At 35.9% G+C, this 17730-nt stretch overlaps 1 protein-coding gene across 2 annotated transcripts in view; it reads left to right on the top strand.

Moving 5' to 3' along the window:
- LOC118204145 (chymotrypsin B-like) overlaps window positions 1-7738 on the top strand; it is a 37773-nt gene extending 30035 nt beyond the window's left edge. For both annotated transcript variants that reach the window (XM_085811238.1, XM_085811237.1), the window contains 3 exons: window positions 888-1044; window positions 4141-4259; window positions 7474-7738. In XM_085811238.1, the coding sequence (XP_085667364.1) occupies window positions 888-1044; window positions 4141-4259; window positions 7474-7659 (462 nt within the window). In that variant the 3' untranslated portion in view covers window positions 7660-7738. The remainder of the gene's footprint in view (window positions 1-887; window positions 1045-4140; window positions 4260-7473) is intronic.
- The last annotated feature ends 9992 nt before the right edge of the window (window positions 7739-17730 follow it).

Raw genomic sequence — 17730 nt, 5'->3', positions numbered from 1 at the left:
CGAAATGCGGAGCTGCTATGAAAACTCGGACGCAGAAGGGCGTTTCTGATTGTTCTTGTGTGGATTTGCTGTCAAATGCTTGTTGATAAAGTATGTGGCTGTCAGCGGAATTTAAGATTTGGATCGTTGTTTTCTCGTAGTAAGTTAACTTTGGAGGAACTTTCGTTGGTTTCGAAATTTTGAATCGTGGCACTTTTGTTCACAGACGTTGTATGACTGGCGAAATTTTATTAACGCATGTATTATGGTAAGTGCATTTTATTTCACTGTTTTTATTTTGTAGAATGTTATGTTCATTGCTTTTTTACTATGAATTTCTGTTGTTACTGTTGTTTTTTGATTTTAGTGTTTGTAATTTTAGTTATTTTACTTGATTTGTGCGTAATGCCTAGATTGTGCAATTCGTAGATTTTTTTTTAAGTTTAAACGGGATGCTGTGTACATGGTATTCTTTGAAATTTATTTCTGTTAGGTTAATTTATTGAAGCGAGGTGTGGGTAGTTCGTTCGTTGCCCAGCTTATTCGCAGATGTTTTTTTTATCGCTGTGTACGTGGATTCTTGTCAAATATTTTTGGTTAGAAACTTTACGTTTTTGCTATCTAACTTTTTGTTTTTGTTTCGGATTTTTAGCTTAAATTGTGTGTTCAAAACGTGGTTTTTGCATGTGCGAAAACTGGTTTTTTCAGACATTTTAGGCCTAAAGTTCGAAATATAGACAAAAAAGTTAGATAGTAATATGACACCATGGAGGTTCTCACCAAAAATGTTTGGCGAGAAATTTGTCGCCGCATTTGGCGACCTGAGAGTGCCTATAAGAGTAGTTTCCATATTCTTTAACTTTCTGATTGTTTTCCTACCGGATTTTTCTGATTAATTTTTTTTATAGATCAGGAGATATTCTATGAACGACGATGTCAGTCTCATCAAGCTGAACGCACCAGTGAAATTCAATAATGGCGTACAGCCCGCCTGTATGCCCAGGCTTGGCTGGCAGTTACAGCCGGGTACTATTTGCTATGTGACAGGATGGGGGGAGAGCAGAGGTAAGGAGATATCATTATCCTTTGTAGTTTTGGAGTAATTACTCCTTATCAATTACAAAACTTTCCCATTTTCTTTTTACGTATATAAGTGAAAGTTAAGATGTACTATATATTTCAATTTCTAGCTTTTGAATACAGTATTAAATTCGGCTAAAGTGCAGAATCGCCCACTTATTTGGCGCGTTGTGTTTGGCGCTTTTTACGAGATTGATACATGCGCCAAATGTGGTGTCCAAGTCGATTTTGCCGTTCTGGAAGGCGAATTTCAGAGCATTTTCGCGCATGCGTAGTATGTATTTTAAATTGAAAATTTGTTTTGAGCGCGAAATCCGGAGCCTTTTCGCGTGCGCTCAGTATGTATTTTAAAATTCAAAATTTCTGATTGGTGTAGACGATAATAGATGGTAGAGGTGCAGTTATTTTAAACAATAATTCGAGAACATTTTGTGAATTCGTTACTTTTCGTTCATCGGCTGAGCGGAGTGGATTACCCGTTTTCAGGTTAGTGAAAGTATTTTAAATTTTGAGTGTTTTGTAACGATTTTAAGTGTTTGAAACTTACTACGTTTTTGAAACTATTCTTAGTTTTTAAAATTATGTTTTTGTAAAGATTGGATTTTCATATTTTAAAATTATTTGGAAGTGAAAGTATTAATTTTTCAGGGTTTTGTAAGGATCTTTTGTTTTTTAAACTTACTATGTTTTTGAAACGATTTTAGTTTTTAAAGTTATTAGGTTTTTTGAAAGAATTTTCTGTTTTAAAAATTTCCCACTTATTATTATTAAAAAGCGCTTTTTACAAGAGTAAGAAGAATTGGATTTTTGTCAATTTTCTTTGACCTTTTTAAATGAAAATAGATCGATGTGTACATGGATAAAGTCAAAAGAGTGTGCAATGCCATTTTTGTGCAATTCTGGGATGTTTTTTAAGTGAAAATAGGTCGATGTGTACATGGATACCGAGTTTATAAAATTCTTAAAAACGTGAAAATAGGTCGATGTGTGGATAAAGTCAAGAGAGTGCGCAATCCAATTTTTGTGCAATTCTGGGATGTTTTTTAAGTGAAATTAAGTCGATGTGTACATGGATACCGAGTTTGTAAAATTCTTAAAAGCGCGTCAAGCAGTGGGTGATTCTGCACTTTCTCCAATTTTTTTATAGGTGAATCAATTTTTAATTTTTCAGGTTTTGTAACGATTTTAAGTTTTTGAAGCTTACTATGTCTCCTTAACCATGTTTTTTTTTTTAAATTATGCTGTTTTTAAAGGATTTTTCAGATTTAAGAATTTTTCTTCAACTTTTATTTTGTATTTATTTTAACCTGTTCCCCATTGTAAATGTCGCACCTTGCGTAGTATCTTCTGGAGGGGTTGCAAATCCAGGAGACAAGACGCGAGAGAGTGCCAAGTTGGCGATTTTGAAAAACGCGCCAAGCAGTGGGCGATTCTGCACTTTCACCTTATTTTAACTATTCCTCAGTAAGAATGATCACTTTCACGATAGTACCCATAGAAAAAAAAGCTGCGTTTGAACATTCAACGGAAAACATTTTAAAATCAAGTACTCATATTAGATATTTAATATAAATTTCAAAATTTTACATTTACAGTCTGCAAATCTAGTTTATATTAATTTTTGATTTTAATCCGAATAATGTATAATAATTAAGGTAAGAAAATCTGCACGTCGGCGACGCAGTCCACAAGATTAGCTGCAGAAACAAGTTTCGTTTAAGACTTAACCCTTTGACTACTAACGGAACATATATGTCCCATTAAAAGTTTAAAAATTATTACTGCGTCAAAAAGCATTTAAAATCTCCTGAATGTTGGGGATCATCTTCCATAGCTGGAAAATCACAATGCCGTTGTACTCGTTGTACGCAAATGAACATAGAGAAAAAGAAAACTATGAGTTGCCCAATATGTAATGTTGGGTAATGCAATGAATGCCTTACCTTGTACTATACGATGTAAATTTTATTTCATATAATAAAGTTTTCTAGAATAATAGATGTCTTTGTAAGTCGATCGCTACGGGTGGGACATTTGTATCCCATCATTAACTACAGCCGGGACATAGGTGTCCCAGCCTCTGGGCTTGAAAACCGTTTGTCAAAAAATCCCAAATGCTAAATTTACCTTATTTATGGCATATTTTGCTCTCTTGGAGAGAACGGGGTAAATTGTTTTTAATTCGTAGTCAAAGGGTTAAAATCCTGTTCTGGGAAAAGTGAACGATGAAAAGAACGAAAAGAATCTGGAAACAATTCTTGAGGTCCCTGCAAGAAACATAGGATCTTTAATTTACTCTCGAGTATTCTTTACCATTCTTCAAAATATAAGATCTTTAATTTACCTTTCATGTTTAATCAACCTGTTATTTATTAACAAATTCAGCAGTTTAAAATCAATAAAAAGGCTCCTTAAAACTACTCTTTATTTTATTCTCTCTCATAATGCATCATATCGATATACACTAGAATGCTATTCAGTTGAAATACTGGAACACATTCAAATGATAAGTTTTCTAACATTTGCAACTTTCCAATAGTTATTAAAAGAAAAAACTATGTTACAAAATTTACGTCGTGCTATGGTTACATTTCTCACGAAAGATTCGAAGCTTTATCTTGCAATATCTAACAGATGCTGTTCAACCTATTTTAGGAAAAAGAAATTTTAACTCGATTTTATTTTAAAAAAGAGAGAGAAAGAAAATCGGTTATATGTCACCGAAGACTTAGAAGTTGTTTTTAGTAACAATATCCATCCAAGAATTTTATCACTTCTTATTTATTCAACTAAACTTTTACATGTAGAGCCAACGAAGTGGTAGGCAACAGCTACAAATTTTTCTTCAGTGGTCTTTGTGAAACATTATTTAAACTTTAGAAAGCTGTATCCATATAAAACATTGTTTTTGTAATTATTTCAGATCGTTTTGAAGAATAATTTTATAAAACATGTTTTCGCTGCTCCTCTCTTCTCCAGAAGTTCCCGTGTTAATTATTTCAAAAGGCATATGTTAGCTCTTTTCAGATTATATCCTATAACTCAAACAATGAAAGTTTAAATTTTACTTTTCCCGTTTAGGATCCGGAGGAGCAGAATTCTTGAAGCAGTCTGATCAAATGGTCCAGTCTAAAGAAAACTGCAGCGTTAACGAACATACTCAAATATGTGTTGCTAAACACCAAAGTTCTCCTTGCCATGTAAGACTCTTTATCTTTTCAAATACTGTAATATTTGAAAAAAAAAATAAGTATAACGTTTTATTATCTCACATATACAGGATGAATCTGAACAAGTGGGCAAAATTTTAAGCGGTACCCAACGGCACCGGTTCTAGCACCCAACGGCATTTTCTTCCGTGTACTGCTGAGAGGATTGCTGGTGATACGTACCATGAAATTTCCAGGGCGACGGATTGGTCGTGGTGGTCTCATAGGTTGGCCACCAAGATGGCCAACCTATGGTACCATGAAATATCCAGGGCGATGGATTGGTCGTGGTGGTCCCATAGATTGGCCACCAAGATGGCCAACCTATGGTACCATGAAATTTCCAGGGCGATGGATTGGTCGTGGTGGTCCCATAGATTGGCCACCAAGATGGCCAACCTATGGTACCATGAAATTTCCAGGGTGATGGATTGGTCGTGGTGGTCCCATAGATTGGCCAGGTACCATGAAACTTCCAGGGCGATGGATTGGTCGTGGTGGTCCCAGAATTCTCGCGTTTGGATGTTTCCTGTGGGGCCATATGAAAAACCTAATCTACGAGAAACCAATATGGATCTAGTCGCCAGGATCGCTGTTGCTGCCGGCGATATTCGGGGAAATGCCTGGCGCCTGAGCAAATGTGCGTCAATCCCTCCTATCCCTCAAGTGTGAAGCCTGAATTACAACAGGCGGAAAGTCTTTTGAGCAACTTCGATGAGCATGTTCTGTTAATAAAATGTTTTCTGAAGTATCTCCTCTTATTCTTGTGTTAATTCTTTAAATGTGACAATGGAATACCGCCTTTTAACTTCTCACCACTTGCGTTACGACCTGTACATTCTGTGACTAATATTGCTCTTATAGCTGCCTTCTATCACCCCCTAAAGTTTTACCCACTTGTTCAGATTCACCCTGTATAATTTGCTAAATTGGTGAATTTTCATGTTTTGGTTTTGCACTTGATTTATTTATGCAATCTGAATCTAAATGATATTGTAAATTAGTTCGAAAATTAATTCTTTTATATGTTTGCACATTATTTTAACTTTAAATTTGCTTTTTTTACGTCTATACATTTTTGTTAAAATTTAATTAAATTTGTATTTATTCAATATATATATATACATATATTTATATATTGGGAGTGCAAACACATACTCATTGCTTTTATCAAAAATTGGGCATTTATTGATGAAAGAAAGGTACGCCATTTTCTGTTCAAAGTACTGTCCATCACCAGCCACTATTTTTTCCCCATCTTTCTACCAACATGCGGATACTGCCTCGGAAGAACGTTTCATTGTTCGAGGTTATCCGCAAATCAACCCTATTTTAGGTATCGCCGTATGATGTAAAGCGCTGCTCAGACAGGCCATGCGTCAATGGAAACGAAGAGATATCAGCCTGGTGAATACAGCCAAGGGGGGGGGAACTTCTCATTTGATTGCTTTCGAGTAGGCTTTGACCTCAGCATGCGAAAAACGTTATCATGCAGCAGAATAATTTTGTTATGTCTGGAGTAGTAATCGACGCATTTTTCTTTGAGTGCTAGGCTAAGTCTCATCAAATGTGTTTGGTAGAGAGGCCCAGTAATGGTTTTGTTCGGTTTGAGCTACTCATAATACACGACACCAAGTTGATCTAGCCATATACACAGCATGATGTTTTTTTTCCCATCAATATTCGTCTTGGTGGTCGATGTTGAAGCATGGCCAGGTGGTCCCCATGAGTTCATTTTCTTTGGGTTATCGTAGTGGATCCATTGTTCATCATCAGTAACTGTACAGTGCAAAAAACACTTTCGTTTATGCCTGGCACGTGTAAAAAGTCGGTATTCAATGTGATATACATATTTGTATTTAGACCTCCTGTGCGATGGCAATAAGAAAATTATATTGAAATTTGCTTGGAATTTTTCTAGCATTTTAAACTGACTGCATAGGAAAAAAACTAGACTTGCAGGGAAATTGGGAATACAAATTTAAGTACTGGGATTTAAGTAATTGGGAATACAAATTTAAGTACTGGGATTTAAGTAATTGGGAATACAAATTTAAGTACTGGGATTTAAGTAATTGGGAATACAAATTTAAGGAATACAAATTTAAGTATTTAGTAAATGTGTTAATGGAGAAAAGACAAATTCGCCAAAAAAGAGACAATAGTGGCCAAATTTGGTACCCTAACACAATTTTATTACTAGAGCAAATTAAATGCATGACGTCGCGAAGTCTTAAGAACTCTTGTAAGTTGCAGTTTTAACAAGGAAGTTTTTAGTTTTCTCTTCGGAGTCTGGGGGGTCTACCAAGCCATGAAGGTGATGCTATCATTTTCTTACAAGAGTATAAAATATTGCTACGAAATGCCCAGCCGCGGTAAGATAGCTTCCCCACTTTAGGGCAGCCAGAAAATGGCAAAGGAAAGCAAATTTGCCTGATTTTGCGCGAAATCGCCCATTTGGCGACAAAATCGGCGATATGTCATGGACGGACGGAAAACATTCTAGAACGAATTCTCACCGGTTTGGCCTAGAATGTTCTCGAGGACAGACCGAAAGCTATAAAAACCCTGCTTGTTGAGCTCTGAGAGCAATCGACTGAGTCGGGAGTTGTACTTTACTGCTTTGCCGTGAAACTGTCTTCCCTATTATAGCCTGAAGGCTGTGTGGCTGATTGTTTTAGCGTGTTTGTGGTAGTTTCAGCGTACGTGTTCGTCGACTGTAAACATGATTTTGGAACTGTTCTGAGTTATACTGACTAAATAAACTATGTTTTGATTCTTGATCAAGTGCTGTCATCAATCACACCAAATCTACGAACCCGTAAAACGAAACAATATATTACTCAGTAACAGTCAATATTCTAATCTACACAAAATCGACTTTCATTGGAGGTCAATCGAGGAGCGCATTGTGATGTTGAAGAAGCAAGGTACATTGAAACAGCAAGGGACCATTTAAAGTCGTACTTAGCGAGTTCATGAGGCGGCAGAAAGTTGTAGCTCAGGGTATGAAACATTTCGAAGTTATTTTAGAAGTTATTGCCAAACATTTTCCACTTCTCCAAAAAACAGAAAATTCATGATATCAAATTATGGCCAAAGTTAGCCAGTCCTTCTCCGATAATATATAAGTGCCAAATTTTAACTGTTGCCAAGTTAATTTTAAAGTTTGTATTTATTTCATGACATATTTGGACATTTTCAGGGTGACAGTGGTGGACCACTTTCATGCCAACTCGGTGATAAATGGTACGTGTTTGGAGCTGCCAGCTGGGTCACAACCACTAACTTCATGACTGGCTTGTGCACGGGACCAGGTGCTAAAACCGTGTACGCCAATGTTGCGGATAAAGCAGAATGGATAAAGACCATGATAGACAGATACAGCTGAAAATGAATGTTCCTTGTGCTTTGTACAGGATTATTATCAATGATAAATAACGAACTTTAGCAATAAAATCTTAAGCCGACTTGAGGGTGTTTTGTTCATTTCAACGAAGAGTCCACCTGATACTGAGAAGGAAGTCACATATACAAATGAAAGTATAATTTTTTGGATTTTTTGTTACGATTTCAGAAACACTGAATAATTCAACTGATATATAGTAGCAAATGCCCTTTACTGTGAGTTTTAAAATTGGAGCCTTTCCGAATAATGCAGAGCTGTATTATACTCATGAACATATTTTTAGCCCTGATTATACGTATGGACACTAACTCTTTGTTTAAATGTATGTTGTTTTAGAAGAATTTTTGAAAGAACAATATGTGCCAAACAAAATGAACAATGCATTTTGTATAACGATTATAAGGTATTTCTCCCACTTTCCTAGCGTGCCTTCGTGGTGTAACGATAGCACGCTGGACCGGTATTCCAGAGATCCGTGGTTCGATTCCCGGCGAAGGCGGTTGCATATTTTTCATCTTTTCTGCTTCCAATTAAACTAATGACTCTACAAGTGGCGCCGGAACTAAAAAGGGTTGTGGATGATGATTCTCCGCACCCAGGATTTGGCGACTAGGTCCCCTAAAACCCTAGTCGCCCTTTAAAAAGGGCAGTATATAAGGTATTTCTCCCACTTTCCTAGCGTACCTTCGTGGTGTAACGACAGCACGCTGGGCCGATATTCCAGAGCTCCGTGGTTCGATTCCCGGCGAAGGCGTTGTTAATTTTTCATCTCTCCGGCCTCCAAAAAATATCCTAATGTCTCTACATGATGACCTACCAATGTTGGCGCATATATCTTTCTGCAAAACGCTATGCAGATAGCTTGGAGTGTGCTACGTGTTAACGGAAGCGATCACAGTTTGCTTGGCATAAAAAACCAAGCTTGACATAACAAGCATATTATACGAATATAGTGCAGACAAGTAATATGGTTCTTTAATACAAACAGCAGACCACGAAAGGAATGTTAACACAAACATAAGACCTATTTTAAAATTCGAATTCCTGCGGGCTAGGAACTTGTTCTATAAGGTATTTTCTACCTCCTTTCTGAATGCTTTCGTTGTGTAACGGTAGTATACTCGGCGCGTATTCGAAAGGTCCGTGGTTTGAGTCCCGGCAAGGGCACTGCTCAGTTTTCATGTCTTCTGCTTTAAAAAAAATTTAATGACTCTACAGTGGTGCCCGAACTAAAAAAAAGAGGTGGTGAATGATAATTCTTCACCATGAGGATTCGGCGATTGGGTCTTCTAATCCTCAGTCGCCCTTAAAAGGCTGAGTATGTATGTTCTCCCTCCTTTTTGCATGCCTTCGTGATGTAACGGTAGCACACTCGACGCGCATTAGAGAGGACCGTGGCTCGAATCCCGGCGAGGGCACTGTTTATTTTTCATGTCTTCTGCTTCAAAACAAAAACCTAATGGCTTTACAGTTCGAATTATCCAGAGTTCAAATTATTGAAAATTTGTTTGAAGAATCAAATTTAGAGTATAAAAAAGAAAAAAGTGTAAAAATTAAAACTAAAAAGAAATTCAGAAACTAACTTAAGACGGAAAAAAGTTAATAGTTTTGTCTTTGCTTGCATCACATTTTATAAAATAGTTAGAGACGTGTATACATCTCTCTGAAAAAACTAATTAATGTTCCGTTTAGCCCTGACTATTTCAGACATTTTGGGCAATTTTGGAATTTCAATCAAATATTTCAGTTCCTAGTTTAGTGAATGATTATACAAATTCTTAATCAATTACGTGCTTTTCCGTTAATAATAAAAATGTTTCAGAAATCCAGACTGATTCCTCAGCATCAATTCTCTATCCTTGTTGTATATTTTGCGGATAAGTTTAAAAATTATTCCATCGCTTAATTAGCTACAAACATCCAAATCATTGTCAATTGATATATATTATTTGTGAAAGTTAGATTATCACACATACACACATACACACGCACGGGCATCCTTCCTTGCCCCACAAAAAAAAAAAAAAAAGAAAAAGAAAAAGAAAAAAAAAAGAAAAAAGAAAAAATTATAAATTAGGTTTAGTTTTAATTCTCTCAAAATTTTTCCCGGTAGCATACCAGATAGTATTTTCATATTATACATAGAAGAGTGAATGAATATGAGATAATGAAAATAAATGGCTAATGCTACGCATTTTTTAGTCTACATTGCATTATTAGACATACATTGACAGCGGAATATAAAACTGTATCATAGAGTGTAGTATGTATTTATTATTTACGCTTTCTGCCCTAAGGCACTACACGGAAGGAAAGGATGCCTTCATGGAAGACTCTTTAAAGGAACCTGGCTCATATTAACACATTACACTTGCAGAAAATCACGAAAACGCCCATGCAGCCACCCATTCGTCGGTATTCTAACATCGGCCGGAACTACCAGTGTTGAGGGATTTTACCGCTCGGCCGCTGGTAGGACTTAGAATCTAGTATAAGAAACCAGAAATAAAACTTGTTTCAGGAGACTGAAACGGATAGCATGATTTCAAGTTGCGCATATGCTCAAACCCAGCTGCTACAGCTTAACAATGTCATTAGTGAATGCGTATACAATGCGGACTGTGTTATTGTGACTTCATGCAATATTCTAAGAGTAACAGAACTTTTGTTGCTCCGGAAAGAAAAGTGTTTATCGAGTCTATTAACTAGATGAAGGAAATTTCACGCATACTTTAAAACAGGGTAAGATGCAGCAGGTAAGGAATTTTACATTAATTTTATTGTAAATAGAAGAACCTGATGCCACAATATCTTTAGAATTTCCGCACTGGAGATAAAATTGTTATTTTCCGTACAGTGCTCGCTCTGAAAGCTTTGAGTTTGTTAATCAAAAATTCGTTAAAGTTTTACAAAATATGAAATAGATTAAAACAAATTCGAAATTCGGCGGTCCAGATGCCTATGTTCGGGTGCACATTATTCAAAATTTGACGGCTCAAGATACTGTCGTTTTCGTCACAGTGCGAGAAACATACATGTATTCATACAGATTCTTCATTATTTAATTTCTTTATATATAATACAGGGCGATAATATTTGGTAACAACAATTTGCAAGGAGACATGGACATTTATACTAAAACAGCGCAAAATGCCGCTTCGAAACTAACAGCCTTTCTAGGCTACCGCCTCTTTGGGATAATAAATTAAATTAACAGTAAATAAAAAAAATCTTATACAGAACTAAAAATAAATTTTAAAAAATAATCACTATAAAATACAAGCAAAATTAATTATTACGGTTAAATACAATTTTAATATTAGAATTAAATGTATAAAATTTTTAAGGAGTCAAAAGTGTTTATCACTATGATGTATTATGAAATATAATTGAAGTAAAATTCCTTTATAGATATTGTGCTATAATATTCATCTATAATTTTAAAAAAGCAGCCCTATTTAGAATTTTAAACAAAACTTTTAAAAATTCGTTTTTAAATATTTTAGTATTTTTTACTTATTTCCACCAATAAAAAGCATAAAAATTGTTTGTTCGAAATTTTCTATTAGTTCAGATTTAAAATATTGTTTTCTAAAAGAAGTAGTTACAAACTTCCTTACAATATAGGAAAAGCTAAAAAAGTATCCAGCCCTGAAAGCATGCAATAACTTTATAATTATTTTTAACATTAATTATGCTTGATAAATATGCTACATTTTTAAAAAGCAAACTTAATTTCAAAAATTAAAATATATAGAAATTCTAATTTGTGAAATGAGGCGCTACAACTAGCTTTTTCTTGACAATTATACACGCTGCAATAGGCAACCACTATTAAATTTCTGCAAGTCGTCCCTACTCCTCCGAATGTGATCAAGGTGACAGCCGGGAACGCCTCAGACGAGGGAGAAAACCCATTTGAGTTAGTCTGTTTCTGATAAGGTCCATAATGTAAACACACAATGGCCGCCATCAAAATAATTATAAGGGTTAGCGGCACTTAAAATCCTTTAAAATTGTTGATAGTTCTAAAAGTATTGCATACAGATTTACTAAAGGCATAAAAACCTTAACCGGAAGGTAAGAACAACATAATTCAATCATTTTTAAAGCAAAGAAACATATAAGAGTATTTACAAACATATAAGAGTAAAGAAACTGAGATCACTGAGCCGAGTAACAGAGTGGATATATATACATATACATATATTTATATACTTTTTGGTGCGGCCAATTGCAGCCTATACACGAAATTTCAACGTTCTGAGGCTACTCGTTTTTGAGTTATACGAGATACATACGTACGTACGCACAGACGCCACAAAAAATTCTCTTCAGAATTTACTTTAAAGCAGTTTTATAATTTTTTTTGGAAGAAACGAGTCTTTTATTCTGTCCTTATGTACAGATATCACGCAAAAACATCGTTAAATTGCATTCGATAGAGGTTAAAATGGATATTTTCGTTGAAATATGCTGCCTGAAACTTTTCGCGATTACAATACTTCCTTTTTACTTCGTACAAGGAAGTAAAAATAGGCGAATTTTATTTGGAATGAACTTAAACTTCGAAATATGAAAGGAAGAATCCAAAAGTTTAATAAAAAAAGAGAGATTAATAAATATATATCAAATTCAATTAATATTGAGAAGCTAAAATTTTGAGAGCTAATTTTTTAAAAACTACTAATGCGATTTTTACAAAGCTTGGTAGTTTGGCATAATTTGAGTCGTAGAATCGACAAGGAAAAAACGTTGCCTGTCATTTCAGAAAAAGAATCCGATTTTGTGCCATAATACCTGTATTAGAACAATGCTGTGTATAAATGTAATACATATCCTAAGTCACGCTTTCGAGACATGAAAAACGCAAGTTAAATTTCGTCAATCGGCCCAGTATCAATCGTCAATCGGCCAGGGAGTCAATCGGCCCCGTCAATCGGCCAGGGAAGCATATTTCACAAGTGCACATCAGAGTAGACACTGAGGGAGAGGTTTCGAAAATGGACCAATGAGTCCAATCTGCTTGATGAGTATTTCTTGTGTAGACAGTACATTTAAGAGTGAGCAGTTATTAAAGGTGAAATTTAACACACTAAATGCATACGAATGCAAATTAGTAAAGTTCACTTTGAATAAAATTCTGCATTGGTTATTATCATAGAACATCTTTTTCATATAAACTGCAATAAAAAATGCTGACTTCTATTTACATGTATAATTGGTGTAAATATTTTTCTTATACGCATCGCTTTATGTAAAGATTGCATTTGGGCCCAGATATTTATCACATATAACATCTTTCAATACTTCCCGGGACTAACCGACAGATGGCGTAGTAAAATCAACTTGACTTCGTTGTTCCAAAGAACTAACCATCAAATGACACGTTTTTGATGTTCATTGCATTCGGACCGGAAACAGCGAAGCTACTGGTGAAAGGGACACTACTTGTGCATTTGTGGACAAAATTGAGAAAATGAATTTCGAGTGTTGATCAAACATTGCTATTTAATGGACAAAAATACCGTCGCTCAGCAATGGCTTCGAAAATGTTATCCGTACTCTGCTCTATTGAAAACAACTATTTGCCTTTGGTATGTTGATTTCAACCGCAGTCGTAAGGATACAAATGATGCGGCACGCTCGGGTAGGCCAAATGAAGCAGTCACTCCGGAAAATGTGAAATAAGTGTGTAAAATCGTGATGAATGACCGCAAAGTGAAAGTTTGTGAGATTACTGAGATGGTAAACTTGAGATTGCTGAGACGTGATGGTAAACGTGAGATTACTGAGATTGCTGAGATGATTGGTGAGATGGTGAAAAAGTTCGTGAGATTGCTGAGATGGTAAACAAAAGTGACAAGGACAGAAGTTCAGCACCAGTGGCAATGGGAATGGGACACTACCGAACAAAGCAGGAAGACCTATGAATATTACCAGAAAGTTTCGATCGATCGTCTTGAGTCATCCCCACAAATAATGAGATTTGTGACGGGGCACGGGCCTCCTATTACTATGAGGGAGGAATTGCAAATACCGAAAATTGTGTCTGTGGAGGCATTAGTAAACCAGACCATTACTTGACCCAATGCCCTCTAATCGCACAGTGGCATGTGCAGCTTCCGGAACAGGTAATTTCTCATAAGCGTTATCAGATCAAACAGCCAGCATTTCGCATCAAAATATGCAAGATAATGCAGAAACTGGGAACAGATTTGTGCAGTGCGGAATAGTTCCCTGTCAATCTCTCTTCTCTCTCTCTCTGTTTTTTAACTGTGTATATTATGAAACATGTATGCATTACGGCCCACTGTATATATTCTGAAACATGTATGTATTATGGCCAATGAAAATTATTATGAACTATGTATGTATTATGTAACAGGCTCAATATATTACGAACTATGTAAGCATGTTTTATGAAAGATCTAAGTATTATGAACTACTTGTGTATAAGCATGTACTATGAAATATGAAAGCATATACAAGTATGTATTATGAACTATGTAAGCATGTATGCCCTTATAGGGCCCATGAGGTGTTGCCCCGGATAGCTGCAGAACCTGGACTAGACCCGAATAGTCTAAGTAAGTCGCACGCGTGTCCAGATTGTACTGTCAACTGTCAACTGAGATGGTAAACATATCAACTGGAAGTGCGTATACGATTTTACATGAAACGTTGGGCAAGAAAAAAGTGTTTTCGAAATGGGTGCCGCATGTGCTCACAATGGAACAAAAGCAACAACGAGTCGACGATTCACAGAGCTGTTTGTCAATGTTTACTCGCGATAAACAGGATTTCTTGCGTCGGTATGTTACAATGGACGGAAATATGGATATATTATTTCACACCGGAGTCGAAGCGGCAGTCACCTGAGTGGAGTGCAGCCGGTGAAAGCCGTCCGAAGCGTCCGAAAACGCAACAGTCAGCTGGCAAAGTCATGGCATCAGTGTTTTGGGATGCGCGAGATATAATTTATATCGTCTACCTTGAAAAGGGAAAAATCTATTAATAGCGAATATTACAGTGAGTTATTGGTGCGTCTGAAGCACGAAATCGCAAAACAAAATCACCTCACATGAAGAAGAAAAATCATCTTCCAGCAAGACAATGCCTCGTGCCATAAGGCAATGCAAACGCTGGTTACATTGAACAAGTTGGGCTTCACTCTGCTTCCCCACCCACCATACTCCCCAGATATAGCCACTAGCGACTACTGACTGTTTACTGATCTGAAAAAAAAAATACTCCAGGGAAAAAGATTTGACTCGAATGAGGAAGTCATCGCTGCCACAGAAGCTTATTTTGCGAATAAGGACAAATCGTTTTACAAGCATGGTATCGAAAACTTAGAAAAGCGTTGGAAGGATTGCATAGCTCCTGATGGTGATTATGTTGATGAATAAACGCGAAATGGATGTTGTTTTCTTAGATAGTCCCGGCACTTAACGATTTCTTTCTTCATCTTATTAAGTAATATTTCACATCGATATTTTTTCGAAGTATCCAACACGTGTTTCTATTATTTCAACCAGGTAGTGAAATCTTCATAATTGCCTATATTTGATATAACTTCGCAATGAAAAGTTTCAGAAGCAATCGACGATGCTTTAATTATTTTGAAGAGAAAATTCCGTGGCAGAATATTTTCAACCATCTTGCTTAAATCTTAAAGCACGCGAAAGGTCATGTGACATAACAAAATTGTTATTCTATGCTCAATGGTCCATCCTAGAAGCCACTCTCTCGGTGGTTACATATATGCGCACTTGTGGAATATGCGAACGAGAGATATAGAACTTTTTTTTTTTTTTTTTTTTTTTTTTTTTTTTCCGCAAAGTACTTTAAGGGCGAAACCTTCGCCAAACCACCAGTGACTCTATCTGATCGCAGAGGGAAATAGAGGCTATTCATTCAGCCTTAATATCATTCTGCTCTTGAGTGAAGTAGATGTCGAAGTGTTTGGCCTTAATACTTTGACGTTCGTCAAGAATTCAAAGCTCTGTGATACCATTTTTTCTCAGTCGTATGGACGCAAATCAAATCAGTGATCTGAGCAAGTAGATTAATTAATGGATTATTTATTTTGATTAACTAAGTCTACAAAAATTAGAGTTTAAATTGTTTCGAAACGTTTCGTCAATGACCAAATAAGTTCTTTGAATTTGAACCTCATTCCTCACCTGGCTATTTGGTCACGAGAATTGGTCCTTCCGCGATGTACCGGCGCAGCAGACCAACTATTTAAGTCTTGAATCTATTTCGGAATCTGTAGTCTTCGACACGAAGGCCTTTACTACAATCATTTACGACTGCGCCTTAAGGTATTCATTTCTGCTTCTTAAAAACTCCACCAGGTGGAAGCATATATGCCCCTGGGTGCTGAAAATCTGTTGCGTGAACAGCATTAATTATTTGGCATACTAAATGTTGCATTATATGGCTAGTAGAGGCATTATCCGAACGGTATCAGTGCACTGAAACATTAAAAAGTGAGTAACATAGTAAAAATAGTATAAAGTAACTTCAAAGTTCGACTAGCGAACTGTAGCTTATTTTATATAGAGCCTAACTAACTGAAGAAAAGTTCCAAGATCTATGACCGGCTTAATCAGGCAAACATTACGTCTATGGAAGCCTTCCTTCTTTATATACATATTCTTTGCCAAAACGCCTCTGTACGTTGCCCTCAAGCGGTGGCTGATCTTTCGGGTACAACTTGCTATGTAAAGCTAGTTCGTTATGGTCGAACAGACCAGCAAGGAAAGTTTCTAAACGACGTTTTGGGACATCCTGTATTTGCCTGAACGGGTTAATCCAATGCGGATGCAGATAATAGAGTGGAAAAATTACAGGCAGAACTTTCCAAAGCACATTATCCGCATGATTAATTTTTCACCGAAATAAAAGGGTTGTTAAGTTTTAACAAATCAAAACTACACAGACGAATAATTAGACTTTAAAGTTTTTTATGATACAGTTATTATTCGACATTTTTATTCGGCCATCAATATACTTCTGTTTTGTTTCTTCTTTATGGTATCACTCTTTTTTTATAGGAAAAAATTAATATTTATGGAAAAGAGGCTAAGTTATACGTCATAAGAAAAGACTCCAGACTAGAATAGACTGCTTTCTTGGAGGCTTTCTCTGAAGAAAATTAGCTTATGTCCATCACAAAGAACTATAGAAATGTTCATTCAGGCCTCTAGATAAGCTCTTGATAATCATACCCGTGATACAATTACCTCTGAATTGGAATATAACTATATTTTTCAAGCTAAAACAATATCTTTATTCGCAATTACTGCAGTGCTAATCGTGAATGAGGCATGGTATCTCCTTTTAGAATTATCGAACTATCATAATCGGAATTTGTAAGTTCAATATCCAATTCATTTGTTGAGAATCTATAAATTATTCCCATTCTTCAAATTTATAGTTTTAAATAGCTTGATACAATATACCTTAAATTAAAAACAGCAGAGTTCAAGCTTATCGTTACGTTTATCTGACCTGATCCTGGGATATAGGATGATAGTCAGTTTTCTGCCCTTTTTGTTCAGAAGTATAAATAAATTCATCATACAATCGTTGTGCTTTAGGTTGTTGATATCTCAGAGTTTAGTTCTCTAAACAAGAAACGTTTTTCTATTTCGAAGAAATTTGCAAATAGTTAAAGCTGAAGTTTGAAACAACACTCATTTGTCTATAATTCGGCTATGAATACTTTATAAGAGTGGGTCTGGACTGTTCTATTTAGAATGAGAATACCTAACCATTATGTAGCCTAAAACGAAAGAAGTAGGCCACAAAAGGTCTATCAGCTGTCAGAAGATAAGTCACTGCACTATTTGTAGAAACTGATTTACGTGAGGAGATAGGTAAGAAGGTAAATATTCTTCTTCCAGTGACTTCTTGTGACCAAAAAAATTTCCATTGTGACAAACGATCATTTTTTAAACGAGATTTTTTAAGTTAAAATTGGATTAGGCAAGGAAATAATTGATGCTAAAATACTACTTGCAGCCTCTCTTGCTAACTGAT

This window comes from Stegodyphus dumicola, chromosome 2 (genome assembly GCF_044657685.1).
Source record: "Stegodyphus dumicola isolate Sdum_Otavi_A_Nest chromosome 2, ASM4465768v1".
NCBI classification, from domain to species: Eukaryota; Metazoa; Arthropoda; class Arachnida; order Araneae; family Eresidae; genus Stegodyphus; species Stegodyphus dumicola.
The sequence above is the reverse complement of the archived record's forward strand: the minus strand, read 5'-3'. Positions and strand labels throughout refer to the sequence as shown.